We start from the raw sequence: 27,931 nt of genomic DNA, 5'->3' as shown, positions 1-27,931 counted from the left end.
TTTATAAATCTCTATAAGGTCATCCCTCAGCCTCTGACGCTCCCAGGGAAAGCTGCCCATGCTTATTCAACCTCTCCCTATTGCTCAAATCCTCCAACCCTGGCAACGTCCATTGAAGTCTTTTCTTTCTTAACCCTTTCATGATTAGATTCCTTACAGTGTGGAAACAGCCCTTTCGGCCCAACAAGTCCACACCGACCCTCCGAAGAGTAACCCACCCAGACTCATTCCCCTACATTTACTCCTGACTAACATACCTCACGCTATAGGCAAATTAGCACAACCTAACCGGCACATCTTTGGACTGTGGGAGGAAACCCACGCCGTCACAGGGAGAATGTGCAACTCCACGCCAGGCAGGAATCGAACCTGGGTCCCTGGCACTATGAGGCAGCAGTGCTAACCACTGAGACACCGTGCCGCCCTTCATTGTATCAGTCCTGCCAGTGTTTGCTTTTGCTAAAATGCGAAATCTCACATTTATCCAGATTGAACTCCATGTGCCACTTCTCAGCCCATTGGCCCCCATTTGACCAAGGTCCCTCTGTAATCTTAAGAGAACTTTCTTCACTATCCACTCTTCTGCCACCTTCTTCTGACGAGATGCCACCTTCCAAGGAGGTCCATTGACTTTTTGTCTTATATTAAACAGGGATTCCATCCGGTGAGGGGGACTGGGCCGAGGCCATCAGGGGGATGAGGAGGCGTCTGCGGGAGCTGTACCTCTCCTCCGAATTCTCCACCGTCTCCTTCAACGGCTGTGTCTCCGTCGACCTCCGCCGCTGCTATGCGGAGCCGTGCCTGGCGCTGAGGGACCTGGCGGGCAGGGAGGTGCGCCGCCTGGTCCTGCCCGAGCTGCTGCGTGACCTCCGCCGGGTGACCCTGCTGGAGGGCGAGGCGGGCATGGGCAAGTCGGCCCTCCTCAGGCAGGTGGCGCTGCTCTGGGCGTCCGGCCGCTGCCCCCTGCTGTCCCGCTTCGCGCTGGTGCTGCACGTGCCCGGCGGCGCGGGCCGGAACGCCGCCCCCGGCGGGCGCTGCCTCGGCGCTCTGGCCTCCCGGCTGGGCCAGCGGCTCCTGGTCCTGCTGGACGACTCCGGCTCTCCGCCGGTCGAAGAGGAGGAGGCGCTGGTGCGCGCCAACCACCGGTGCGGCGGCGCCGCCGTCCTGCTGGCCCTGAGGACCGACAGGGCCGCCGGCGCGCGGCGCTTCGCCGACGCCGCGGTCTCCGTCGTCGGATTCCCGCTCTACAGCTGCGCGCGCCTCCTGAAGGCCATGTTCGCCCACGACGTGCGGCGCCTGCGCAGTTTCATCCTGGACGTCAGCTTTTCCGCGACGCTGAGGGGGTCCCTGAAGAGCCCGCTGTTTGCCCTGGCCCTCTGCCAGCACTGGGTGAGGGAGCCGCTGGACGCCGGCGTCAGCTGCGTCACCCTGTTCCGCGCCTTCCTGGACCACGCCGTCAGCCGGCGGGGCGGGGCCGAGCCGGCGAGGACCACCCTGGCGTCCTGCGGGCGCCTGGCGCTGACCGGCTTCCTCGCCTGCCGCCGCGACTTCACCGACGGCGACCTGCAGCGGGCCGGAGTGGCCGCGGAGCCCGCCCTGGCTCTCGGCCTGCTCAGCAAGTTCACCGCCCAGCGGCTGAGCCCCGTCTACCGGTTCCCGCACCCCTCCTTCCAGGAGTACCTGGCAGGCACGCGGCTGGGCAGCCTGCTGGGGTCGGAGGTCGCGGCGGAGCGGGAGGAGGGGTCCTCCGCCCTGGGCCGGGCGCGCACCTTCCTCGAGCTCTTCACCCGCGACCGTTACCTGCTGGTGTACGCCGCGTGCCAGTGCGGCCAGGCCGCCTCGCGCATCGCCGCCCACGTCCTCGAGATGGCGCGGAGGCCGTCGTCCTTCGACTGCGGCGCCGATACCCGCCTCGCCCTGGCGCAGCACCCCGACCTGGAGCCGTACCGCGACCTCTTCGTGCAGTGCTCCCGGATCATGGAGCCCGAGCGGCTGCGGGACGTGGCCACGGGCCTCCTGCTGGACTTCGTCCTGCTGCTGACCAAGGCGGAGACCCGGGCCTCCATCGCGCCGGTCCTGCGGAGCTTCCTGAGCGGGAAGTGCTTGACGCTGTCCACGTCCAGCCACCTCCGGCAGAGCACGTTCGAGTTCCTCAAGGTGTACCCCGAGATGTTGACCGTCCTCGGCTCCCTGCAGGTCACGGTCAGCGGGAGGAGGAAAGCGGCCGCGACCAGTTACTCCAAATTGGCGCAGGCCACGAGTAACTTGGGCGTGCCCAGGGTGGAGGAGGACTATGCGGCTGCCTTCCAGTCCCTGGAACAGGAGTTCCTCAGCAACCAGGAGAAGAGAGAACAAATAAGCGGCTTCTCGGCCCTCGCCTGCCACAGCATCCCGGACCCTTTCGTGTCGACGCTGTCCTCGGTCACGGCTCTCCACAAGGCGCCGGCGCTCAAGCTCCACGTCTGTTCCGTCGACGCTTTCCGCCCCGGAGACTCGGAGCGTCTGCTGCGGCTGTGCTCCGCCTCCGGCCGCGTCGAGCTCACCGTCCGGGACGCTCGGGGGGCCCTGGGGCAGATGGGCGACGCCGTCGCGCGGCGCGGCGAGAGCTTCAGGGCGCTGTGCCTGCACCGGACCGCGCTGAGCCCCCGTGAGCAGGAGCTGGTCACCGCCATGAGCGGCCTGGAGGCGCTGGAGCTGAGTTTCGACGACGACCGAGCCCCAGGTATCGACCGATGGCGCTGCCGATGTTCACCCACCCCGCTGCCGGGGCGGGTAAGGGGTTTGCCGGACTGTCACCCAACTCAGAACGTGCCACTGAGAGAGGTGCAGGGGGAGGTGTCCAAACTGGTGGCTGTCAGCTTGTCCCTTCAGCTAGTGGGACAGATGGATAACATCTTTGAGAAGGCATATGGGATACTACAGATTAAGAACAGGGAGTTGTTGCTGGAACTGTATAGACGGTTGGTTAGGGCTTATGCCTGAAACGTCGAATTTCCTGTTCCTTGGATGCTGCCTAACCTGCTGTGCTTTAACCAGCAACACATTTTCAACGGTGATCTCCAGCATCTGCAGACCTCATTTTTTACCCTGTTGGTTAGGTCACACTGTTGGAGCATTGGAAACCACCTTATAAGAGGCATCTGATAGCACTGGAGTGGGTGTACAGGAGATTCACTAGGCCGTTGCCCGTTCTGAGGAAATTTACTAGAATGTTACCCGGTATGGAGAGATTTACCAAGATGTTGCCCCGTCCTGGGAGATTTGACTTAGCAGGATGTCAGGCAAAAGTGAGGACTGCAGATGCGGGAAACCAGAGGTTAGATTGGGGTGGTTCTGGAAAAGCACAGCAGGTCAGGCAGCATCCGAGCAGCAGGAAAATCGAAAAAGCACAGCAGGTCAGGCCTGATCTGATCTGAGCAGGATGTTGCACAGTCTGGAGAGATTTACCAGGATGTTGCCTGTGCTGGAGAGTTTCAGTTATGAAGAGAGATTGGACAGACTGGGGTTGTTTCCCATAAAGCAGAGGAGATTGAGAAGGGACATGATTTAATGGATAAAACAATGATGAGGGGCATTGACAGGATAGGCAGGAAGGAGCCTTTCCCCTTGTTGGGGGGAAATCAATGACCCAAGGAGGCATAACTGAAGCTGAGGAGCAGGAAGTTCAAAGGGGACATGGGGACAAGCTCTTCCTCACTCGGAGGGAGATGGGAATCTGGAACCCACTGGCTGTGAGGATGGGGGAGAGGCAGAACTCCTCGTCATATTGAAGAAACATTTAGATGTGCCCTTGCCAGGGCAAACGTGCTGGAAAATAGGATTAGAGTAATTATGTAGTTGTTTCTGACTGGCACAGCCTTGATGGACTGAAGGGCCTTTTTCTCTGTTGTAGATCCCTATGACTCTATGCCAGGTTGAGGAGAAAGTGAGGACTGCAGATGCTGGAGTTGAAAGTGTGTGTTGCTGGATAGACACAGCAGGTCATGCAGCATCTGAGGAAAATCGACGTTTTGGGGCAAGATCACTTCATCCAGATGAAGGGCTCCTGCCTGAAATGTCGATTTTCCTGCTCCTCGGATGCTGCATGATCTGCTGTGCATTTCCAGCACCACACACTCTCGACTCTATGCCAGATCTGCCAATCAATTGGAAATGTTTGGAAGTCCTTAGGTAGATTTAGCCATTGATGCCTTGGGAGAAATGGGTTAAATCTGGCACAGGAAGTCATGTCTCCATTTGGCGACACATTAGCCAGTAGTTAGTCAAGTGCCAGTGCAGTAGGGGGCAAATATGTCTGTGGCACGTGCTTGTCGATCGTGGAACTTGAGATCAGAGTCATCGAACAGGTGAGCTGGGGAGAATGGTCTCTAGACGTTTTGTCGAGGAAACAGTCACTGCTGTGAGGAAGCAGGTTCTTGAATTTGGGCTCAGTGGTTCAGGGGCAGTTAGAGTGATGATTGACGAGGCAGCTAGGGAGATCTAGGGGATAGCAGTGTGGGAGTGTCAGCCTTTGCAAATTGGCCAGCAAGTTTGATGTTCAAGTATCCGAGGGCCCAGACACATCTTCCAGGTCAAGCAGCACTTTACCTACACTTCCCACAATCTAGTCGTAGAGGTGTACAGCACAGAAAGAGACCCTTTGGTCCATTTGTTGTGAGGGAGGTGATGGCCTAGTGGTATTCTCGCTGGACTGTTGATCCAGAGACCCAGATAAGGCTGTGTTCAGATCCCACCACAGCAAATGGAATTTGAATTCAACCAAAAAAAAATGATCAGGAATTCAGAGTCTAATGATGACAATTGATGATTGTTGGAGAAAACCCATCTGGTTCACTAGTGTCCTTCAGAGAAGGAAATTGTCATTCTCATCTACACATGACTCCAGACACTCAGCCAATGTGGTTGACACTTAACTGCCTCTGGGCCATTAGGGATTAATCTATTTCCATTTGTCAGCATTTAGCCCATCATTCATCTCAACCCTTCCCATTCAAATGTTGTCAATGTACCAACCTCCACCATTCCCTGTGCAACTCATTCCATATACATCCCTTTCACTGTCCAGGTCCTTTTAAATCTTTGTCCTCTAACCATAAAACTATGCCCTCTAGTTTTGGACTTCCATCACCTTGGGGGGAAAGAGCTTGCCTATTCACCCTATACCCCTAATAAGGTAACCCTTCAGCCTCCAACGCTCCAGGGAAAGTAACCCCAGCATATTCAGCTTCTCCCTGTAGCTCAAATCCTCCAGTCCTGATAACATCCTTGTAAATCTTTTCTGAACCCTTTCAAGTTTCGCAACATCCTTCCTATAACAGGATCCAGAATTGCATGCAGTATTCCAAAAGTGGCCTAACCAATTTCTGAAAAGCTGCAACATGATCTCCTATGCTCAATGCATGGACCGAGATAGGCAATCGTATCTAACGCCACTTTCACTGTCCTGTTTACCTGTGACTCCACTTTCAAGAAACTCTGAACCTTCACTCCAAGATCTCTTTGTTCAGCAACGCTTCCCAGCACCTTCCCAACTATTTACCAACGACTACATTCGCTCCTCACAATGTGGTCTTCTCTTGAGTGGGGAAACGAAGCGTAGGCTGGGTGACTGCTTTGCGGAACATCTACGCTCTATCTGCAGAAATGACCCTGAGCTTCCAGTTGCCTGCCACTTTAACACACATCCCCGTGTTCCTTGGGCAACAGGCTTGTTACAGTGATCCAGGGAAGCTAGGAAAACAGCTCTTCGATTTCCACTTGGTGGACTCTGCAGGACTCAGTGTCAAGTTTGATAATTTCTGGGCCTGAGTACCTTTCTCCCATGTCCTTATCCCAACCCCCAACAACACACCAAGTCTTATCATCATCACTGCTACCACAGACGCCCCATTGTCAACAACGAACTGGCCCCATTGTGTCTTCAAGCCTAATCACTACCCATTGCTTTTCCTGTATGTCTTTGGACTAGGGGAGGAAACTGGAACAAACCTACACAGACGTAGAGAGAACATGCAAACTCCAGACAGTCACCCAAGGTTGGAATTGAACACAGTTCCCTGGTGCTGTGAGGCAGCAGTGCTGACCATTGTGTTACCAAATGTATTTACTCTGCCTGGAAATGTAGGGTAGGCAGGTTCAAATGAGACATTCAAGAAGGGCACTGGATGATGGAGAGAGTGTGCAGGGATATGGGGGATGGCAGGATGGCCACTGGGTAACAGAGCTGGGGTAGGCATGATAGACCAAATGGCCTCCTTCTGCCCCAGAGTATCTCCATGACTCTGCAATAGCTGGCTCCAGAGAAATGACCAAAAGCTTGATCGAAGAGATGAGAGGTTTTAGGGAGCATCCATGAAGCCAGGAGAGAGGCGGACAAATTTAGGAGAGGGGGAGATTCCAGAACGCAGGATCCAAGCAGCCAAAGGCATGACCACTAACGGTGAAGTGAGGGGAATCAATTGGGGGATGCTCAAAAGGCCAGAATGGGAGGAAAGGACCAGAGATCTCAGAGAGTTGTCAGGCCGGGAAGAAGGTGCAGGGGTAGAGAGGGGCAAGGCCAAGACAAACGAGGATGAGTTTGGAATCCATTGCTGGATTAGGAAGTAATGCAGGTCAGCGATGGGTGCACTGTGTGATAGGATACAGGGACCAGGTCAAGTCCTGGTTGGTGGAAGGGAATAAAATGGCCACACGAGCAAGGAAAACCTTGCAGGCAACTTTCTTGTTCGAAGTTGTCAGTTCAGTGCCAGGTGGGGCAGCGCGGATGGTTAGCGCAGCGACCTCTCAGTGCCGGGGGCCCAGGTTCGATACTGTCTGTGTAAAGTCTGAACACTCTCCATTGTCTGTGTGGGTTTTCCTCCCACAGTCCAAAGATTTGCAGGTAAGGACAGATTGACCATGCTGAAATATCCCATAGTATCCAGGATTGTGGTGGTTAGGGTGGTTTGGCCATGCTGAATTGTCCCGTGGTGGCCAGCGATGCACAGGCTAGGTGAGTCAGTCGTGGGAAATGCAGGGTTATGTGGTAAGTCTGGGTGAGATGCTCTTTGGAGGGCTAGTCTGAAGTTGATGGGATGATCAGTCCTGCTCCACTGTCTAGGGATTTTATTTTTTCTTCCCACCCCCCCCAACTCTACTGCTAACTGCAGTATTCCCTAGGGATTGTATAATGATTATAAGACATACGAAGAGTGTGTCGGCTTCTCATGATGAACTAAAGGACCAATCTCTTTGTGGTAGAGTACCTGCTGAGTCAATTGGACAAGTTGGAACACCTGAAAAAACTCAAGATCGAGGTGAGGACTGGTTCATCTCTGAGAATCATTGACCAGATTTCTGAGGGCTTAGCGACACTGCGGAACATGGAAAACCTCACTTTGTCTGGAGTCAACTGCGTGCAGGATTCTTCAAAACTCGGTAGGGTCCATAGTTCTTTGATAGTCAAACAAACATGAGGTCCCCAACCCTGCTGTACTACCTATTCAGCCTCTCTCTCTAGCTCAAATCCTCCAACCTTGGCAAAGCCCTTGTAAATCTTTTCTGAACCCCTTCAAGTTTCACAACTTCCTCCAATAGGAAGGAGAATATGAAAGGTTTGGAGGGATATGGGCCAGGAGTAGGCAGAAGGGGCTAGTTTAGTTTAGGATTACAGTCGGCATGGACTAGTTGGCCCGAAGGGTCCATTTCCATGCTGCACACATCCCCTTAAGGAAATCCTTGAGGAAAAACTCAATAGTTTAAAAATAGACTGAGAGGTTGCCTGACAGAGGTTTGGTTACTCCCATGGAGAGATGAAATGCTTCACTTGGAACACAAACATCTCCTGTGATCCTACTGCATGGCAGAGCAGGTTTGAGGGTGCGCATCTGCCTGTAATTCACATCTTTTAAGCAAGCGATTGTCAGCAATCCATTGATGACAAAGTAACCCCTCGGTGCATTTGTAAAGAATGACACCAGTTCCTGCAGTTATGGATGAGTTCAGACCCCCCTCAAAATATTTTAAGTAGGTAGCCTAGACCCTAACTTTTCCTTATTTTAAAGGTAGATGTGAACTGTGTGTTGCAGATGCAATGCGACTGGTCTAACCACTCAACATTAAGAAAAACACAATTTATTGAAACACTGTAGTTAAAATACAAAAAAAAGAGGAATTTAGAATAACAACAGATTAAGAACTTAACTGAATAATAGATACAGTAACTGTTGCTAATTAACTGATCCAATACAGTGCCATTCCCATAAACATGCCCCTCGGCAGAAAAAGGCAATTCTGACACAGATTCTCACACGCAATTCTCCAACACAGGAGGAAGAAAACATTGCGAGAAAATTCAGAGAGAGTAGCAGCCAGAAGACATTCAGTGGAGCTCTCAACTGTTTTGAGAACCCAATGGTTTCTGCTTAAATCTAAACCTTAAAAACTTCAAATAAACTGGGGAAGCCTGGTTTGTGAGAGCTGGTCACACCCAACCAGGCTGCTTCTATTGTTCCAACTTTAAAAAAAACACACCCAAGGCCTCATAAGCTGTTGACCTTCTTAGAGACAGGTCTGCCTTGTAACCTGTCTTCAAGCAAAAACCAGGAAAAAATAAGCTCTTGAAAGGCATCGCATTGTCACAATCTGTCCCTGTCACTGTCTCCACAGCTCACCTCCTCCAGAATTTTTCGCAGCTCCGAGTCTTCCACCTGAAGTGCACCAGCAGCTTCCCAGACTTTGAGGATCTGAGCCAGGCTTTATCATCGTGCTCACGTCTGGAGGAACTAGTGCTAAGTGCGCTTCACCTGTCTCCGAATGAAACTTTGGCGTTCAGTAAGTGAACTAAGGTCTCAACCCTGATGTCTTGTCCGTTTTTCCTTGGGGTGGGGTGGGGGGTGAGGGTGTAATTTTGGGAGTGGGGAGGTGGGCTTCGCAGATTGGGGGCTCCTTGCGATGCCCCACTGTTGTGGATGGAAGTAAATTATGCAGTGGGTGACTCGCATGTAGCAGTCCAATTTAGAAATACTGCTTCACTCAAGCCTTGAGTTTTGACTGGTTTGCTCATGAGCTCATGGGGAGAGACAAAGTGACTAGATTGATCGGATGGCCACAAGTCACTCCGACGAGATAAAGAAAGTTGCATGATTATGCAGATTGCAATCAATTAACAATGAGCAAACTGTTAATTGCAGGAGAATGAACAAGTGAGGCAACTTGCCAAGTCATTAGCTTCAGTCACGTAATGTCTGGACAGCATTGGTTAGTAGCTGATAAGCAGGTGTTAGTATACAGTAGGTCCTTGCAATGAGATGAATAGGTCCATGCAAAGAAAAGACTTTGTTAATCAGGTTTCTGTACAGCTGCAAGGAGGTCCCAGCACAACTGCTCGAGCTCCCCTTCTCAACGGTCTCCATTACCGTTGCTGTCTGCTGGTGGAAGTCCCATAACACAAACTCACCCAGTCACACAAACACTCACACATAAACACTCTCACATGCACATTCTCATACACACACACACTCTCTCTCTCTCGCACACGCGCACACACACAAACACACACGCACTCTCACAACCTCATTCAAACTCTCACACAAATATTCACACACAAATACACTCTTACACAAACACGCGTGCACATACACACATACTCAGACACATGCATCAACCCCCCCCCCCCCCACACAAACTCTCATATAAATGTGTACACATGCACATGCAGATTTGCTCTCAAACTCACATACATATACTCACACGCATGCACGGTCACATGTACCCTATGAGCACACTCCCAGAGGTGTACCTGCAGCAATAAGTTGGACAGTCTCTTACACACACAGATACCCAAGAGAATGCACATTTGCTGGCACACAGATAAACTAGTGTACGCACACAGAAAACCTAAATGCAGAGATACTCAAACACGCACTGACACACATTACAAACACACATACACGTTTCTACTGTCCCGAGTCCTTTAAGGAGAAACTGGATGAGGGAGAAAAAGATGAAAGGATGCTCTCTCAGGGGTGACCTAAGGATCTTAAAGGAAGTAGGAAGGTTTTGTGTGGAGCAGGAGAACTTGTAGAGAAGGCAAAGGCTGAATGCTTTATTCTGTTCTGTGCTATTATTCCCATTACTCCTCTATTTTCTAGCTGCTTCACTGAGCAAACTCCAGAACCTCAGAGTATTGGAAGTTCCAGGCATCAATTTTTCCAATGCAGAGGAATCAGAAGCTTTTGGTAAGTTGCTTTTATCCTGATCTGCGATGGTGATCAGTAGATTGACATAGATTAATCCATTGGAGTCTGGGGGTGAAGTGATTTTTGATGTTTTCTGTTCCCTGCACTCTTCTCATTTTTCTTTTCCAACTTAATTCAGTCCCTTCTCCCTCTTCTGCTGACCTTCATAGTCCTTAAGGAGCAGCAGATTTTGGGAACATTATCCCCAGCAAGTTCCCCTCTGAGCCACTCACCATCCTGACTTGGAAATATATCAACTGTTCCTTCAGTATCACTGGGTCAGAATACCTCCCTTTCTAATGGCACTGTGTGGGTGTCCCTACACCACGTGAGACTGGAGTGGCTCAAGAAGGCAGCTCACCACCATCTTATCAAGGGGGCAGTTAGTGATGGGCAGTAAATGCTGGGACCAGCCAGCGATGCCCACACCACACGCTGAATTAAGAAAGAACTTCCAGTTTTGCCTGCTCCATGTGGGACCAAATTCTATTTTCCTTCACCCCCTGATTGCGAACATTACTCGGGAAATCCTGATTGGATTTCCTAAGGGCAATCATAGACCAGAGCCTTTAGTTCTGCTTGAATGTACCTGTCTGTGTGTGCCTGTATTTTGATTTTTGCATAAATCTATGTCCTCTAGTTCTGGACTCACTGTCCCCAGGGAAAAGACTTTGCCTTTTTACCCTATCCACACCCCTCAGAATTTTGTAAACCTGTATGAGGTCACCCCTCAGCCTCCGACGCTCCAGGGAAAACAGCCGCAGCCCATTCAGCCTCTCCCTGTAGCTCAAATCCTCCAACCCTGGCAACATCCTTGTAAATCTTTTCTGAACCCTTTCAAGTTTCACAACATCTTTCCAATAGGAAGGAGACTAGAATTTTACATTACAAAATTCAAATTTGATTGGATTTTGGTATCTGGGACATAATTTAAATTGATTGGCTGAATTTGAATTTGCCTTTGTATCATGACAACTCATCTGCATTATTGGTTTCACAGTCAAATGTAACCATTTTAAATTCTTTCAGCACACTGTGTGCCTCTCTAAGTCCATGCCAGCTTCCAGTCTCCCTTAAAAGTACAGTACACATTACATTTTCATAGCAATATGTTAAAGGTAAAGGCCAAATGAAGGAGTTAAGTAAGGAAAATTGAGTCATTTGAGTGAGGGGACTAATGAGAAAGATGAGGGAGAGTGAGAGCATCGTGTGAGTCAAGTGAGGGTGTTGAATGAAGATGCTGAGTGAAGGAGTTCTCTAACGAGTTCAAATGGGGTGACGAGTTTGGGGGACGGGGGGGAAGGCGGTGGTGGGAGCGAGAATGTCGAGTGAGAAGCTAAAACATTGTTTAGGGACAGCAAAGACTGACCTGAATTGGGAGGTAAATTCAGAAACGATAGAGATTATTAAGTAGTTTTAGAGGGAGAGAATAAGGGATGTTATCTGGATAAAATGGCCTTTACCCAAACGTGAATTTTACTCCACTCCTAGCTCGTGCTGTTGGCTCTCTCGCACTGCTGGAAGTGTTTCACCATTGCGACAATGATGGAATAATCACTGCTGCGTCCCTACTAACTCAACAGTTACCGAACCTGCAACACCTCAGGGAGCTCTCCATCAAAAAGATCATGGACAACCAAAGTCTGTTAGAGCTGGGTGAGTATGTTGTTGCAGTGTTGAACACTTCTGTAACAACCATAAAGGGTTTACATTTACCGAGCACCTCTGAAATAGCGCAAGATCCCTTGAGATGGTTTGCCATGAACTGGAGCAACATGAGCTCTCAACTGTGTTGGGAGATATGGAAAAAGCTGACCAAATGCTCAGTCAGTGAGGAAGGTCCCAGGGAAAACTTTCAGGAGGAAACGAGAGAATCCAATCAGTCGGATTAGGGATTTTTAAAGATCCTAGGAGCACAGCCACAAATTGCAGTCAGTAAAATGCAGGCATCCCAAGCGACCATGATTGGAGGTGCACAGAGAGTTGTAGGGGCTGGATGAGGTTAGAGAGATAGGGAGGGTTGTTGGGGCTAGAGGAGGTGACTGAAGTAGGAAGGGGTACAGGGCTGGAAGAGGTTACAGAGGTATGGATGTGTATAGGGAACAGAGGAGGTTACAGGGGTAGAAAGGATTGTAGGGTCTGAGGAGGTAACAAGGATAGGGAGAGGTGTAGGGCTGGAGGAGGTAACACAGATAGGGAGGGGTGTAGGAGATGGATGAGATTACAGAGATAATGAGGTCTAGGGGCTGGAGGAGGTTTCAGAGATACGGTGGGACGTAGGGGATGGAGGAGGTAACACAGATAGGGTGTGGCGTTGGGGAACATATAGGAGGTTACGCAGATAGGGAGGGTTATTGGGGCTGGAGGAGGTAACCACTCCAACTCCAGCACCCAGGCTAAATCTGAGGGTTCCAATCCCTGAGCTGCAGTTGTTGGAATTGAAGTTGAATTTGTGAATCTGGGATTGAAAGCTTGTCTCTGCGATGGTGACTGTGAAACTACCATCAAATTGTGTGAAGACCCATTTGCGCTCAAATTGTCCTTTAGGGAGTGGAGTCTGCCATCTTTTCAATCTGGGCCCACATGTGACTCCAGTCTAACAGTAATGGAATTGACTCTGAACCAGAGTTGCTTTGAGAGGGCCAAGTATTTCTGAGGGAGTACTGAGGGACAGCAACAAAGTGCCACATCTGATTTTAAAAATTGCAAAATAGTGCTTCTTCTGCTTCGTGAATTGATTCAGAGTATGACTTCCCTTGAAATATCACTGTTCTGGCCCGCATTTGTAATTCCTCAAAGTTGGTGTCCTTTTTAAAGAACATTGGCGTTGGAGGCAGGTCAGAGAAGGTTCACTAGGATGATCCCTGGAATGCAGGATTGTCGTATAGCAAAGGCTTATCAGGTTGGGGCTCTAGCCCCTGGAGGATGAGTCATAGAGTTGTTCAGCGCAGAACAGACCCTTTGGCCTAACTTGTCCATGCCGACCAGATATCCTAAATTAATCTAGTTCCATTTGGCCCATATCCCACTAAATCCTTTATTTTCATATACACATCCAATCCCTTTTAAAAGCTGTAGTTGTACCAGGTTCCGCCACCACCTCTGGCAGCTCATTCCATATGCGCACCACCCTTTGTGTGAAAACGTTGCCCCTTAACTCCCTTTTAAATCTTTCCCCTCACTTTAAACCTATACCTTCCAGTTTTGGACTCCCCTACTCTGGGGAAAAGACCTTGGCTATTCACCCTATCTATGTCTCTCATGATTCTATGAGACTTGATAAAGGAAAGTAGTCCCAGCCTCTCCCTACAGCTCAAAACCTTCAACCCTGGCAACATCCTTGTAAATATTTTCTGCACCTTTTCAAGTTTAACAATATCTTTCTCTTAATATGGAAGCCAAAATTGAATGCAGTGTTCCAAAAGTGGCCTAACCAATGTCCTCTACAGACACAACATGAATTCCTAACCCCTGTACTCAATGCACTGAGCAATAAAGGCAAGCGTACCAAACACCTCCTTCACTATCCTTTCTACCTTCAACTCCACTTTCAAGGAACTATGAACTTGCAAGGTCTCTTTGTTTGGCAACACTCCCCAGGACTCTATCATTAAGTTGTGTAAGTCCTGCCCTAATTTACCGTACCAAAATACAAGGCCTCACATTCACCTAAAGTAAATCTCATTGAAACATATAGGATGCTTTGAGGGCCTGACGGGGTCAATGCTGAGAGGATCATTCTCTGCATGGGAGAGTCTAGGACCAAAGGGCACAGTCTCAGAATAAAGTGGCACAATTTAGGACTGACATGAAGAGGAATTTCTTCATCAGAGGGTTGTGAGTCTTTGAAACTCTTTGCCAGAGAGAGTTGTGGGGGTCCAGCCCTTGTGTATATCGAAAACTGAGTGAGATAGATTCTTGACCAAGGGTTACAGGGAAAAGGCAGCAAAATGGCTGTGAGGATTGTTGGATCAGCTGTGATCCTATTGAATGACAGAGCAAGTGCAAGCGGCTGAATAGCGTACTCCTATTCCTATTTCTTCTGGTCTCCTGAAAGTTACCTCATCTCTTACCAGCTAATTTTCTTCCCAAACCGTGTTCTACCCCGCAGCCAAAGCAGCCAGAAGCGGCCATCTTCGGAAACTGAGTGTTCTCAATCTGAGCTTGAATGAAGAGCTCAGCGACCTGGGCTGGAGGGATTTCTTCCTGACCCTGGATGACATGAGCGAGCTGAGGGATCTGGATATTTCCCGTCTGTACACCAACCAACTGAAGCCCCAGGCAGACACGTTCAAGGCTTTTGTGCAGTGTGTCTCTCGGCTCCCGGCCCTGGTGACCATCCGCATGCTGAGCTGGATGTTGGATGACATGGACTTCAACTTGTTCAACTCCATGAAGGAGAGCCACCCCCAGTCTCGCCGCCTGTTCTTGTGGTGGCAGTGGGTGCTCCCATTCACGCCTATTATCCAGGCCGATGAGTAGAAATGGTTTAGGGTGTTGGCACATGGAAGATACACCATTCCAAGGGCTGCTTCCCTTCTCTCACCATCATTCCCCCAACCCAAACCCTGGCTAAAGAATGTTGAACCAGAGATTTTGCCCTGGGATGGGGAGAAAGATGAGTTTTGAGAAGATTTGTAGCTCAGGTTGAGGTTCTGAATGTAGCTTTGTTCACTGAGCTGGAAGGTTTGTTTTCAGATGTTTCACCACCATACTAGGGAACATCTTCAGTGAGGCTCCAGACTACTCTGACCCATTGGCATCATAGTAGCCCACAAACTCACCAACACACTAAAACAGCAGCTCATGAACTTGGAAGATCCGTACAGATAACAAGCAAAACTAATGTTATTTACAAAATACCTTGCAAGAACTGTAACAACACTACATTGGACAAACGGACAGAAAACAAGCTATCAGGATAAATGAACATCAACTAGCCACAAAAAGACATGACCCACACACACTCCTTACATATGGATGAGGAAAGACACCACTTCGACTGGGACAACACATCCATCCTAGGACAAGCCGAACAGAGACACGAACAAGAATTCCTAGAAGCGTGGCATTCCAGCAGGAACTCTATCAACAAACACATCAACTTGAATCCCATTTACTACCCAACAAATGGAAAATTACATTACCGTAGGAAATGATGTCACCACTGGAAATGACATCACTAACCCAACGAAACCTAAACATACAAATAGAAAGCGGGATGTACCACTAGTGCTTCATCTGGAGGCTCACTGAAGATATTACCTAGTATGGTGATGAAAGGTCTGAAAATGAACCTTTCAGCTCAGTGATCAAACCTACATCCATGAGGAGAAAAGGTATAGGCAACTATTGGTAGGGTGAAAGATTAGCTGTGATTTGACATGAATGGAGGGGCAGCCCTACTGTTCTTAATGTTTAAAGGTTTTAAAATGATGTAACAGTGTGATACCTGCTTTTCCATTGCTACTGTAATGAAAGATGTGTGATTTGCATATCAATATCACTTGTTTTAGACTTTGGAGTTTAAACTAATGGCAAGGGTTAAATAATTAACTAGGTCATAATTAGCTAATTAATATTATGAAGCCATGACTTTAACCTGGACGTGCCTCATGTAGTATCCGTTGAAGTTTGTTTATATTTATTTGGGGAGAAACAATAGGAAAAAGAAAACATTGAAAGGCATGATCTTGCTTCTGTGTTTAGAATAATCATGGATTAATTTCAACGTAGAAAAGCCAAGAGCTTGGAAAGCGTCTGGGCATTTTAAAGGGGATCTGACTGAATTCAGATGGGGGTGTTGTCTCTCCTGGACAAAGCAGGTTATTCAGAGCAGTTAAGGATACATCTGTTATTTAATGCTGAGAAAGTCTAAGCTCTCAGGCATGTAATTGGGAGAGGTAAAAGACCTCGCAGCTCTCCAGACCTGAACTGAGAGAAAGCAATTAAGTTGAACCTGCTCATTTGATAGGGTAGAGAAATGTATTGGATTTTTGTAATGTTGGAGATGTGATTTTGTTTTGTCATTTGTGTTGTCTTAGTTTTCTCTCTTTTGTCCTGGTTTATTTTGTGAATAAACCTTTACTATAAAAAGCAAATCTGCAACCTTAATTACATATGAAAGACTGCCCCGTTACATTATAGTAGAAACAAGATATGATCTATCAAGCATTTTAGTACAACAAGCGAGGAGAAAGTGAGAACTGCCGATGCTGGAGTTCGGAGTCAGATTCCTGCTGAAGGGCTTGTGCCCAAAAGATCCATTCTCCTGCTCCTCGGATGCTGCGTAACCTGCTGTGCTTATCCAGCACCACAGTCTCAACTATAAACAAGTGTAGGGTTTATACAATTAAAGGCAAGGCCTCAGGTAGTGTTGTAAAAGGACGGACTTAGGGGTGCAGGTACATAATCCTTCCAAGTTTATGTCACATATAAACAGGAAGGTTAAAAGACGTTTTGCCCGTTTGCCTTCATTGCTCAGTCCTTTTGAGTGTAGGAGTTGGAATGTGATGTTGAGGTTGTACGGAGTACTGGTGAGAGCTCGTCTGGAGTACTGTGTCCAGTTCCGGCCGCACTGTTATAGGAGGGATATGAATTAAGCTGGGGCGGATGCAGGAGACATTGACCAGAATGTGACCAGGAATGAAGAGTTTCATTTGTAAGGAAAGGCTGGGACTTATTTCCCTGCTCCCCAGAGAAATGGCCCAAACTCTCACACCTCACTCTGTTTCTTACTTACTACCCTGCCATCCACCCATTCAATGCCAGCCCTGCTGCAGCTATTGATCAACGGCACGGGGTGGGGAGTTAAAAATTACACAACACCAACAGGTTTATTTGGAAGCACTGGCTTTCGGAGCGCTGCTCCTTCAGCGAAGCGACCTGATGAAGGAACAGCGCTCCAAACGTTAGGGCTTCCAAATAGACCTGTTGGACTATAACTTGGTGTTGTGTGATTTTTAACTGTGTCACCCCAGTCCAACACCGTCACTTCCACGGATGTCTGTCATTGATCTGGGTGAACATCGGGGCTCGCTTCTCTCTGCAATCAAATGAAATACAGAGATGCACAGACACTCGTTCTGCAGCCGCTTGTTTGGCTGAGAGCTCTAAGACAGCGTGCTGCTGCCTTTGCCATGGACACTAGGGGAGGGTATGGGCAGCACACCTTCACACTCACTCACTCACACACAGACACAAACGGCAAAGTGCGGATTTGCAAATCGTCCTGGAGCAGCGGTCGCTCAAATCCTGTCAGGAGGAGGGTCAGTGTCAACTTGACCACAAGGTCACACCCCAGCCTTCCATGAATTCAAAACACAGCCCTCACTGTTAGGACTGGGAGTCTAACCCACGCCTCCAGGGGTAACTGCGACCTGAATGCAGCGCCTTAGACCGCTCGGCCATTCAAACCAATGCTAGTCACTGGCTCCACAATGCTCACTGGAAGCCTCAGTCCAGGCACTATCAGCCCACACATGTATCTATCAAACTTTCTCACGCACACCTACATTTTACAATCTGTTGCTTTGTCAGGGAACTGGTGCACAAATATTGTCAAATAATTAATTCGCCCCCATCATGGTCCTTCACAATCCGGTCTGGACCATCAACTGCGGTTGATTAATTTCACACGAGTTGTTGTAGGTCAGCTCCCCTCCAGCGACGGGGGGGGGGGGGGGGGGGGGAGGTTTGCCGGCGATGGGGTGATTTCTAGGGGAGATGGATGGAGAACAGTGTTGGAGAGATGGCAGCTCTGCTTCATACTGGGCTGAACAGGAAATAGGTCATTGCTGAAGCTTTCTCACTCACTCAGCGATACCTTGACACATCTCCCACTGGCTCGTATTGTTGTCCATTCCCAATCCATCCAATCCCCTCAGCGAGATCTCCTTCCCATCCCCACCCCTCGCCAGCCCGGACTAAATGGGCAGAACGGTCACCTCTATGAATACCAGAAGGAGCTCCCTTCCCATACAGCATTTCCAACACTCTCGGATTGAACTGGAGATTTCCAACATTAGCGCGGTTTAAAACAAAACCCGGAATGATCGCTGGGGCAATCACATGGACCTACCTCATAACAGCAACTCATGAGCAAGCACCCAGCATCATCTCTGGCTGGCTCAGTTGGTGACAATGTGAGAGAACCTGGATCTCAGTGATGTGGCTCCAAATCCCCATAATGAGTGGCTGAAGACTTTTGAAACATGCACCTTATTTCCATCAGCTCTCGAACCCACTCTGCGATCTCCCCTGACCTCTCACTGACCCTGCCTCACATATCCTGCTCTCAGGAATCAGCTGTCCGCTTCTGATGGCGGGTTATGAAAGTTTTGACAAGTTTCCTGAGCAAAGGGAAAAACCAAGCATCGTGTTCCCGCCCAGGATCAAACTGGGGACCTCACATGCATGCGGCGAACGTGATAACCACTACACTATGGAAACAGCCCTGAGCAGGAGCCCTGCACTTCACAGTGCACAGATATCATTTCAGCCCCGGGACATTGGCTGCGTGCAGACTGACACACCGAGAGTCTCTCTGTGTCTATATCTCTTTCTCCCTCCCTTTCTCTCTGTAGCTTCCCCCGCTCTCTGTATCTCCATCTCTCTCTGTATCTTTATATTCCTCTTTTTCCCTCTCTGTCCAGGGCCCTGGTGAGACCACACCTGGAGTATTGTGTGCAGTTCTGGTCTCCAAATTTGAGGAAAGACATTCTGGCTATTGAGGGAGTGCAGCGTAGGTTCATGAGGTCAATTCCTGGAATGGTGGGACTACCTTACGCAGAAAGACTGGAGCGACTGGGCTTGTATACCCTTGAGTTTAGAAGACTGAGAGGGGATCTGATTGATACATATAAGATTATTAAAGGATTGGACACTGGAGGCAGGAAACATGATTCTGCTGATGGGCGAGTGCCGAACCAGAGGACATAGCTTAAAAATACGGGGTAGACCATTTAGGACAGAGATGAGGAGAAACCTCTTCACCCAGAGGGTGGTGGCTGTGTGGAATGGTCTGCCCCAGAGGGCAGTGGAGGCCCAGTCTCTCGATTCATTTAAGAAAGAATTGGATAGAGCTCTCAAGGATAGTGAAATCAAGGGTTATGGAGATCAGGCAGGAACAGGATACTGATTAAGGATGATCAGCCATGATCATATTGAATGTTGGTGCAGGCTCGAAGCGCAGAATGACCCACTCCTGCACCTATTGTCTCTGTCGAGATTCTTGTCTTCGTTATCTCCCTCTCTGTTTGACTCTGTGTATGTGTGCCTGTCTCCCTTCCTCTGTGTGTGTAAGAGAGAGAGAGACAGTGAAAGAAGTTTTCCTCGGCTCTTGAAGTGGGCTGAAAGTGTGAAGAGAGCAGAATAAAGTGGAGAGGGAGCCCTGGGCTATCTTATTCCACACCACTCTTTGTAATTGACCACCCAAACTGATCCTCACAGGAAAGGGAGGCATAATGTTCCCACCCAGGATCGAACTGGGGACTTTTCGCGTGTAAGGCGAACGTGAGAGCCACTACACTATGGAAACAGCCCTGGGCGGCCGGGGTTGCCCATGCCCCTGTCCACCTTGGGCGCGTTTAGCGATTCACTGTGAACAAAGACATCGTCAGTTCCAAGACAGAAGCTGTGTGCAAACCCATCCTCCCGAAGTCTGTCTATGTCTCCGCATCTCTCCCTCTCTTTCTGTAGCTTCGTGCCTGTATGTCTGATCCTTCGGCCCATATTGTCCGTACAGGCGTGGGGGTTGGTGATGAGGGGTTCTCACAGCGGTAGTTGGATGGAATGGGAATGGGCAGCAAGATGTGCCAGTGGGAGGTGTGTCAAGGTAGCGCTGAGTGAGTGAGAAAGCTCCAGCACCGACCCACTCCCTGTTCAGGCCAGTGTGAAGCAGAGCTGTGTCATCACCCCAACACTGCTCTTCATCCACCTCCCGCAGTGCTTCACCTCATCACCGACAAACCCCCCGCTGGAGGGGAGGTAACTGACAAAACAACCACGAAAGTAATCAACCTCATTCGATGGACCAGACGGGTTTGTGAAGCTCCACAGTGGGGGTGGGGAGAATTAATTGGTTGAGAATATTTGTGCCCGCCCCACACCCTTGTCTGATAAAGCAACAGGTTGTAAAATGTGTCTGCGTGGGAGAGTTCGAAGGATACGGACGTGGACTGACAAGGCCTGGACTAAGACCTCATGTGAGCATTGTGGAGAAGACCCCACTTTGTGTGGGTCAGCATGGACGAGCGATGGGGAGGGATTCTCGCTGAAGGGTCGGATAAATGGGAATGGACAGCAACGTGAGTCATTGGGATCTGACAACTGATGGTGCTGAGTGGGCGAGAAACCCCATTTGTGTCTGTGTCTGTGTCTATGACTGTGTGTGTCTCTGTCTGTCGGGAGTTGGGGGGCTGTCTCATTTTAATGTCATGAACACCTCTGAGTGTAACACCTTCATAAGCTTGTTCTGTACTTCTGGACTTTCACCTGGTGTGGTGTGCCGTTGAAGTTTGCACTCCATTAGACTGCAGGGAGAATTGGAGGCCTTGATTCGCTCAGAGAAATTAATGATAGGGAGAGTGCCCAAAAGAGATGAAGAGAAACTTCTTTACCCAGAGAGTGGTGGCTGTGTGGAATGCTCTGCCCCAGAGGGCAGTGGAGACCCAAGCTCTCGATTCATTTAAGAAAGAATTGGATAGATCTCTCAAGGATAGTGGAATGAAGGGTTATGGAGATAAGGCAGGAACAGGATACTGATTAAGGATGATCAGCTATGATCATATTGAATGGTGGTACAGGCTCGTAGGGCAGAATGGCCCACTCCTGCACCTATTGTCTATTGTCGCTGTCTGGATTCTTGTCTCCGTTACCTCCCTCTCTTTCTGTTTGACTTTCTGCGTATGTGCACCTGTCTCTCTTCCTCTGTGTGTGTGTGTGTGTGAGAGGGAGAGAGAAAGAAGTTTCCCTGGGCTGAGGAAGTGGGCTGAAAGTGCGAAGAGAACAGAGTGGAGTGGGGAGGGAGCCTGGGCTATCTTGTCCAAGACCACTCCTTGCATTCGACCACCCAATCTGAACCTCACAGAAAAGGGAGGCATAATGTTCCCACCCAGGATTGAACTAGGGACTTTTCGCGGGTAAGGCGAACGTGATAACCACTACACTACGGAAACAACCCTGCCAGGCCTCTCTTGTCCATTCCCCTGTCCACCTTGGGCGCGTCTTGCGATTCACTGTGGACAAAGACAGCTTCAGTTCCAAGACAGAAGCTGTGTCCAAACTCATCCACCCGAAGTCTGTCTATGTCTCTGTATCTCTCCCTCTCTTTCTGCAGCTCCCTGTCTGTATGTCTGTCCTCTTGTGTTTCCCTCTGTGTGTCGATTTTCCGACACAATCGCACATCCGGCGTTAATGATGTTTCAAGCAAAAAGAAGTATGTCAGGAGTGGGATTCGAACCCACGCCTCCAGTGGAGACTGCGACCTGAACGCAGCGCCTTAGACCGCTCGGCCATCCTGACGATGACGCCCCCACCCTCACAGGCAGTCCCAGTCCGGGCAGTATCAGTTCACGTGCACATCTATCAAACTCGCTCACACACAAACATTTTCAACCGATTGTGTTGTCAGACAAGACTTTTAAAACAAAAGCCTCCCAGTCAGGAGTGGCAATTCGAGCACTCACCGCCAGGGGAGACTGCGACCTGAGACCGCTCGGCCATCCTGACGCATGCTATCCTGTACATTCTCCCCATGTCTGCGTGCGTTTCCTCCCACAGTTTAGTGAATTGGCCATGCATGAGGTGAAGGGGTAAATCTCGGGGAATGGGTCTGGGTGGATTGCTCTTCGGAGGGTCGGTGTGGACTTGTTGGGCCAAAGGGCCTGTTTGCATTTATAGAGGAGACTAATCTGCCCATATAGTCTGTGCTGGCACAGCGGGTGCGGTTCTCGCTGCGGCGGTTAGATCAAATGGGAATGGGCAGCAACATGGTCCAGTGGGAGGTGTGTCGAGCCAGCGCTGTGTGAGTGACAAAGCTCCAGCACCGACCCATTCCCTGTTCAGCCCAGTGTGAAGCAGAGCTGTGTCATCACCCCAACACTGTTCTCCATTTATCCCCCGCAGTGCTTCACCTCATCGCCTACAAACCCCCTGCTGGAGAGAGGGGAGCTATCCTACAAAACTAGTGTGAAATTATTCAACCTCGTTTGATCGTCCAGACGGGATTGTTAAAGACAATGGCCAGAGGGTGGTGGGGGAGGGAATTAATTTTTTGAGAATATTTTTGCACACCTTGCCCTAACAAAGCAACAGGTTGTAAAATGAGAGTGTGTGTGAGTGTGAGAGAGAGTGAGTTTGACAGACATTTGTGTGGACTGATGCGCCTGGACTGAGACTTCCTGGGAACATAGTGGAGCCGGTACCTGGATAACTTGGGCCAGGATGGTCTCAGTTCGCAGTCTCCCCTGGCGGCATGTGTTGGAATTGTCACTCTTGACTGGAAAGCGTTTGTTTTAAAAGTTAACAGTGACTAGCGTGCGATCTTGTGATAAAAGTGACACTCTCCTTCCCCCGCAAGGGTTTGTTCTCCCGCTGCTCCAGGGACAATTTGCAAAACCACCCTTTAACGTTTGTGTCTGTGAGTGAGTGTGACTGTGTGCAGCCTCGGTGTGTCCGTTCCATTCCCTCCCCTAGTGTCGATGGTAAAGGCAGCAGCACTCGGTAATGGAGCTCTCACTAAAACGAGCAATTGCAGGGAAAACTTGTGCAGAGAGAGATTGTGTGTGTGTCGCTGCACTCCATCAGACTGCAGGGAGAAGCGAGCCTCTCCTTGACTCAGATCAGTGACAGAGGCAGAGTGGGAGTGATTGTTATCAAGAATGGGGATGATGGGTGTCTGGAACATTGCTGACCTGCCGATGAAACAAAGGAGCTGCTCACAGGAGTCCGGATCCCAGGTCCCGCACAGGGGCCCAATATTGTCCCCTAATTGTTTGTGTAACGCTGCACTTAATTTTCGAAAATCATTATGAAATGCTGACTCTTAACTCGAGGTGGCACAAGTTTCAGTTCAAAGGTCAGCACTTTATTACTGAACAGCCGGTGACAGTTTAGGAGTGACACCATCAGGAGTCCCGCAGCCATCTTGTTTAGGCACCCCGTGATGAATCTCTGAACATTGTATACAGGCAGTATCTTTATATCTTATTCGGGTCTGGCTTACATCGTATAACAATAACTACTGAGTCCACCTTCCTGTGACAGATATCGAGATTTATTTTTACAGGAGCCTGTTACTGTACTATTCAGAATCTTATGTTAATAGGAAAGGAGGTAGACAATAGGATTTTGCAATGTCTCATTGTTGATCTTCATACACCCTTGTTACTATGCAAGAAAGTGCGTTAATAGGAACAGGAGGCAGTTAATGAGATTTATAATCAGGGCTGCCAGTCCTATTCAGGGAATCAAACACATTTGCCCGGGACGAGGAACAATATGCGCACGTTTGGCTCCAGACGATTTTGACAGTTCAGAGGTCGTCAGACACCCGTTTGATTTCTGGTCTCAGCCTGTTAAAGGATGGAACGCACTTAAATACATAGTGAATCTTTTGAATAGGAGATCTTTAACAATTGACTTGCAAGAGTCCCAATCACTAAGATAAGTCAGTTAACGTGTTGCTTTTGTTTTAGCTTTGGTGTTCTCAAACTTGATCATAGTTTACAAAAATCACACTTTAACGTTTGTGTCTGTCTGTGAGTGAGTATGACTGTGTGCAGCCTCTCTGTGTAGGTCCCACACACTCCCTCAGTGTCAATAATAAAGGCAGCAGCCCTCACTGACGGAGATGTCAGTAAAACGAGGGGCTGCAGAGAGACTCTGTGCATCACGACAGTGCATCAGGCTGCAGGGAGAAGCGAGCCTCTACGGTCTCCTGATCTCTCCATGGATACGAGCTTCCACGCAATTATGATCTGAACGAACTGATCACAGCTTGGATTGGGCAAAACTCATGCAGGCTCCCCCTCCTGATTCTGCTGCCCGGCGAATCTGCAAACACCGCCCTCTCACACACTCACTGCATACACTCACAAGCTGCAGAATTCCCACCATCACATCGGCCAAGGTCTCTCTCTCTCTCTCTCTCTCTCTCACACACACACACACACACACACACACACACACGGAGAGAGATTGAGAGAGATAAGATACAGATACAGAAATCGACATGGAGAGGGAGACACAGGGAGACAGAGATACAGACAGGAAGATACAGAGAGAGTGATACAGATACAGAGACTGACAGTGTATGAGTCTGCACACTGCCAATATCTTGGAGCTGAGATTATATCAATTCACTATCTATGATGTTGTCTGTTTCGTATGTAAAAGTGCTACTGCTGCTGGGAATCGGAAATTTAAAATAACATTATTTACAACCCACAGATGGATTTGACAAAACGCATCCAGGCTCCTCCTCCTGCTGCTGCTGCTGTCGGGGGAACCTGCAATCATCACCCTCCCACACACACACTGCAAACACTCACAACCTGCTGCATTTACACTGTGACACCGGTCAAGTTCACACACAGAGACACACAGACAGATTGATGGAGAGAGACAGGCGCCCACACACATACACACACACAAACACATTGATGGAGAGAGACAGGCACACAGACACATTCACACACAGAGGGACAAAGAGAAAAAGGGAGATAACGGAAACAGGAATCTAGACAGAGAGGGACACACAATGATAGAGACAGATAGAGAGAGGGAGATACAGAGAGATGGGGAGAGAGATAGAAAGACACAGCGAGAGACCCTCAGTATATGAGTCTGCACACAGACAATGTCCCAAAGCTGAGGTTCTATCTATTCACTGTGAATTGCAGAGCTGCCCCTTGTGTCATGTACAAAGTCTCGACTTCATTGCTGCTCCCTTGGCGTAGTGGTTATCAGTTTCACCTCACACGTGAAAGCTCCTCGGTTTTACTCTGGGTGGGAGCATTATACCTCAATTTGTATCTTTTGCCTCCCTCGGGAAACTCATACGTCACCCATCAGAAGCTGAGAGTTGCTTCCTTCGAGCCGAAAATGTGTGGCAGGGTCAGTGAGAGGTCAGGGGAGATTGCAGAGTGGGTCAGAGAGCTGTGAGAAAGAAGGAGCGTGTTTCCAAAGACGTCGGTCACCCAACATGGGCCTTGGAGCCACATCCCTGAGATCCAGGCTCTCCCACATTGTAACCAACTGAGGCAGCCAGAGATGATGCTGGGTGTTACCTCATCAGTTGCTGTAGTGAAATTGTTCCCAGTGATTTCCCCAGCGATCACTTCGGGATTAAAAAGAAATCTGGCTGATGTCGGAAATCTCCAGTTCAAGCAGGGAGTGCTGCTGGCAGATTCACCTCATTGATCCCGACCCTCCTCCAAATGAGGTCTTTGCACTCCCCATTGGGAGGGGAGCTCCTTATATTCATTGAGGAGATCATTCCGCCCATTTAGTCTGTGCTTGCGGTGGGGAGGGATTCTCGCTGAAGGGTTGGATAAATGGGAGTGTGCAGCAACGTGAGCCAGTGGGAGGTGTCAATAGACAACGCTGAGTGAGTGAGAAACTCCCTTGGTGTCTGTGTGTGCGTGTCTGTCTGTCTGTCTGTCGGAAGGAGGGTGTGGCGCTCTCTCATTTTAAAAGCATGACTACCTCTAAGGGTGACACCTTCATAAGTTTGTTCTGTACTGCCAAATAAGCCAGTGGGAGGTGTGTCAAGGCAGCGCTGAGTGAGTGAGAAAGCTCCAGCACCGACCCATTCCCTGTTCAGCCCAGTGTGAAGCAGAGCTGTGTCATCACCCCAACACTGCTCTCCATCCATCTGCCGCAGTGCTTCACCTCATCGCCGACAAACCCCCACCCCCACCTCCATGCTGAAGGGGAGATAACCTACAAAACTCGTGCAAAATTATTCAACCGCATTTGACAGACCAGACCGGATTGTGAAGGACCACATTGGGGAGGAGATGGAATTAATTATTTGATAATATTTGTGCCCCCCCTCCCTTGCCTGACAAAGCAACAGATTTTAAAATGTATGTGCGTGTGAGAACGTTTGCTAGATATGTGTGGGCTGATAGTGCCTGGACTGAGACTTCCAGTGAGCATTGTGGAGCCAGTGGCTAGTATTGGTCTGAATGACCGAGCGGTCTAAGGCGCTGCATTCAGGTCGCAGTTTCCCCTGGAGGCGTGGTTTAAACTCCCAGTCCTAACAGTGAGGGTTGTGTTTTGTCTTCATGGAAGACTGGGGTGTGACCTTGTGTAAAATGTGAGGTCTGCAGATGCTGGAGATCAGAGCTGAAAATATGTTGCTGGTTAAAGCACAGCAGGTCAGGCAGCATCCAAGGAACAGGAGATTCGACATTTCGGGCACAAGCCCTTCATCAGGAACGAGGAAAGTGTGTCCAGCAGGCTAAGATAAAAGGTAGGGAGGAGGGACTTGGGGGAGGGGCGATGGAGATGTGATAGGTGGAAGGAGGTCAAGGTGAGGGTGATAGGCCGGAGTGGGGTGGGGGCGGAGAGGTCAGGAAGAGGATTGCAGGTTAGGAAGGTGGTGCTGAGTTCAAGGGAATCGACTGAGACAAGGTGGGACGAGGGGAAATGAGGAAACTGGAGAAATCTGAGTTCATCCCTTGTGGTTGGAGGTGTCCTAGGCGGAAGATGAGGCACTCTTCCTCCAACCGTTGTGTTGTTATGTTCTGGCGATGGAGGAGTCCAAGGACCTGCATGTCCTCGGTGGAGTGGGAGGGAGAGTTAAAGTGTTGAGCCACGGGGTGGTTGGTTTGGTTGGTCCGGGCGTCCCAGAGGTGTTCCCTGAAGAGTTCCGCATTTAGGCGGCCCGTCTCCCCAATATAGAGGAGGCCACATCGGGTGCAGCGGATGCAATAGATGATGTGTGTGGAGGTGCAGGTGAATTTGTGGCGGATATGGAAGGATCCCTTGAGGCCTTGGAGAGAAGTAAGGGAGCAGGTGTGGGCGCAAGTTTTGCATTTCCTGCGGTTGCAGGGGAAGGTGCTGGGAGTGGAGGTTGGGTTGGTGGAGGTGTGGACCCGACGAGGGAGTCACGAAGGGAGTGGTCTTTGCGGAACTCTGATAGGGGAGGGGAGGGAAATATATCCCTGGTGGTGGGGTCCGTTTGGAGGTGGCAGAAATGACGGCAGATGATACGCTGTATATGGAGGTTGGTGGGTGGTAGGTGAGGACCAGTGCGGTTCTGTCTTGGTGGTGGTTGGAGGGACGGGGCTCAAGGGCAGGGGAGCGGGAAGTGGAGGACATGCGGTAGAGGGCATCGTAGATCACATCTGGGGGGAATCTGCGGTCCTTGAAGAAGGAGGCCATCTGGGCTGTACGGTATTGGAACTGGTCCTCCTGCGAGCAGATGCGGCGGAGACGACGGAATTGGGAGTATGGGATGGCGTTTTTACAGGGGGCAGAGTGGGAGGAGGTGTAGTCCAGGTAGCTGTGGGAGTCAGTCGGTTTATAGTAGATGTCTGCGTTGAGTCGGTAGACCGAGATAGAAATGGAAAGTTCTAGGAAGCGGAGGGAGGAGTCTGAGACAGTCCAGGTGAATTTGAGGTCGGGATGGAAGGTGTTGGTAAAGTGGATGAACTGTTCAACCTCCTCGTGGGAGCACGAGGCAGCGCCGATACAGTCATCGA

The 27,931-nt window shown here is 49.7% G+C and overlaps 2 protein-coding genes and 3 non-coding genes across 5 annotated transcripts in view; 1 reads left to right on the top strand and 4 right to left on the bottom strand.

Moving 5' to 3' along the window:
- LOC132835212 (baculoviral IAP repeat-containing protein 1-like) overlaps window positions 1-16,276 on the top strand; it is a 33,255-nt gene extending 16,979 nt beyond the window's left edge. Inside the window, exons 10-15 of the mRNA XM_060854577.1 lie at window positions 653-2,722; window positions 7,240-7,416; window positions 8,647-8,811; window positions 10,131-10,217; window positions 11,709-11,873; window positions 14,329-16,276. Of these exons, the coding sequence (XP_060710560.1) occupies window positions 653-2,722; window positions 7,240-7,416; window positions 8,647-8,811; window positions 10,131-10,217; window positions 11,709-11,873; window positions 14,329-14,699 (3,035 nt within the window). The 3' untranslated portion in view covers window positions 14,700-16,276. The remainder of the gene's footprint in view (window positions 1-652; window positions 2,723-7,239; window positions 7,417-8,646; window positions 8,812-10,130; window positions 10,218-11,708; window positions 11,874-14,328) is intronic.
- LOC132835225 (baculoviral IAP repeat-containing protein 1-like) overlaps window positions 1-27,931 on the bottom strand; it is a 104,805-nt gene that overhangs the window by 68,628 nt on the left and 8,246 nt on the right. The window lies entirely within an intron of this gene.
- Window positions 19,683-19,755, bottom strand: trnav-uac (transfer RNA valine (anticodon UAC)). Its single transcript has one exon. It is a non-coding gene; the product is annotated as a tRNA-Val (tRNA).
- Window positions 21,322-21,394, bottom strand: trnav-uac (transfer RNA valine (anticodon UAC)). The gene has a single exon. It is a non-coding gene; the product is annotated as a tRNA-Val (tRNA).
- On the bottom strand, window positions 21,658-21,740 carry trnal-cag (transfer RNA leucine (anticodon CAG)). The gene has a single exon. It is a non-coding gene; the product is annotated as a tRNA-Leu (tRNA).

Source organism: Hemiscyllium ocellatum, chromosome 44 (assembly GCF_020745735.1).
Source record: "Hemiscyllium ocellatum isolate sHemOce1 chromosome 44, sHemOce1.pat.X.cur, whole genome shotgun sequence".
NCBI lineage: Eukaryota > Metazoa > Chordata > Chondrichthyes > Orectolobiformes > Hemiscylliidae > Hemiscyllium > Hemiscyllium ocellatum.
This window is presented reverse-complemented; position numbering and strand designations above follow the sequence as displayed.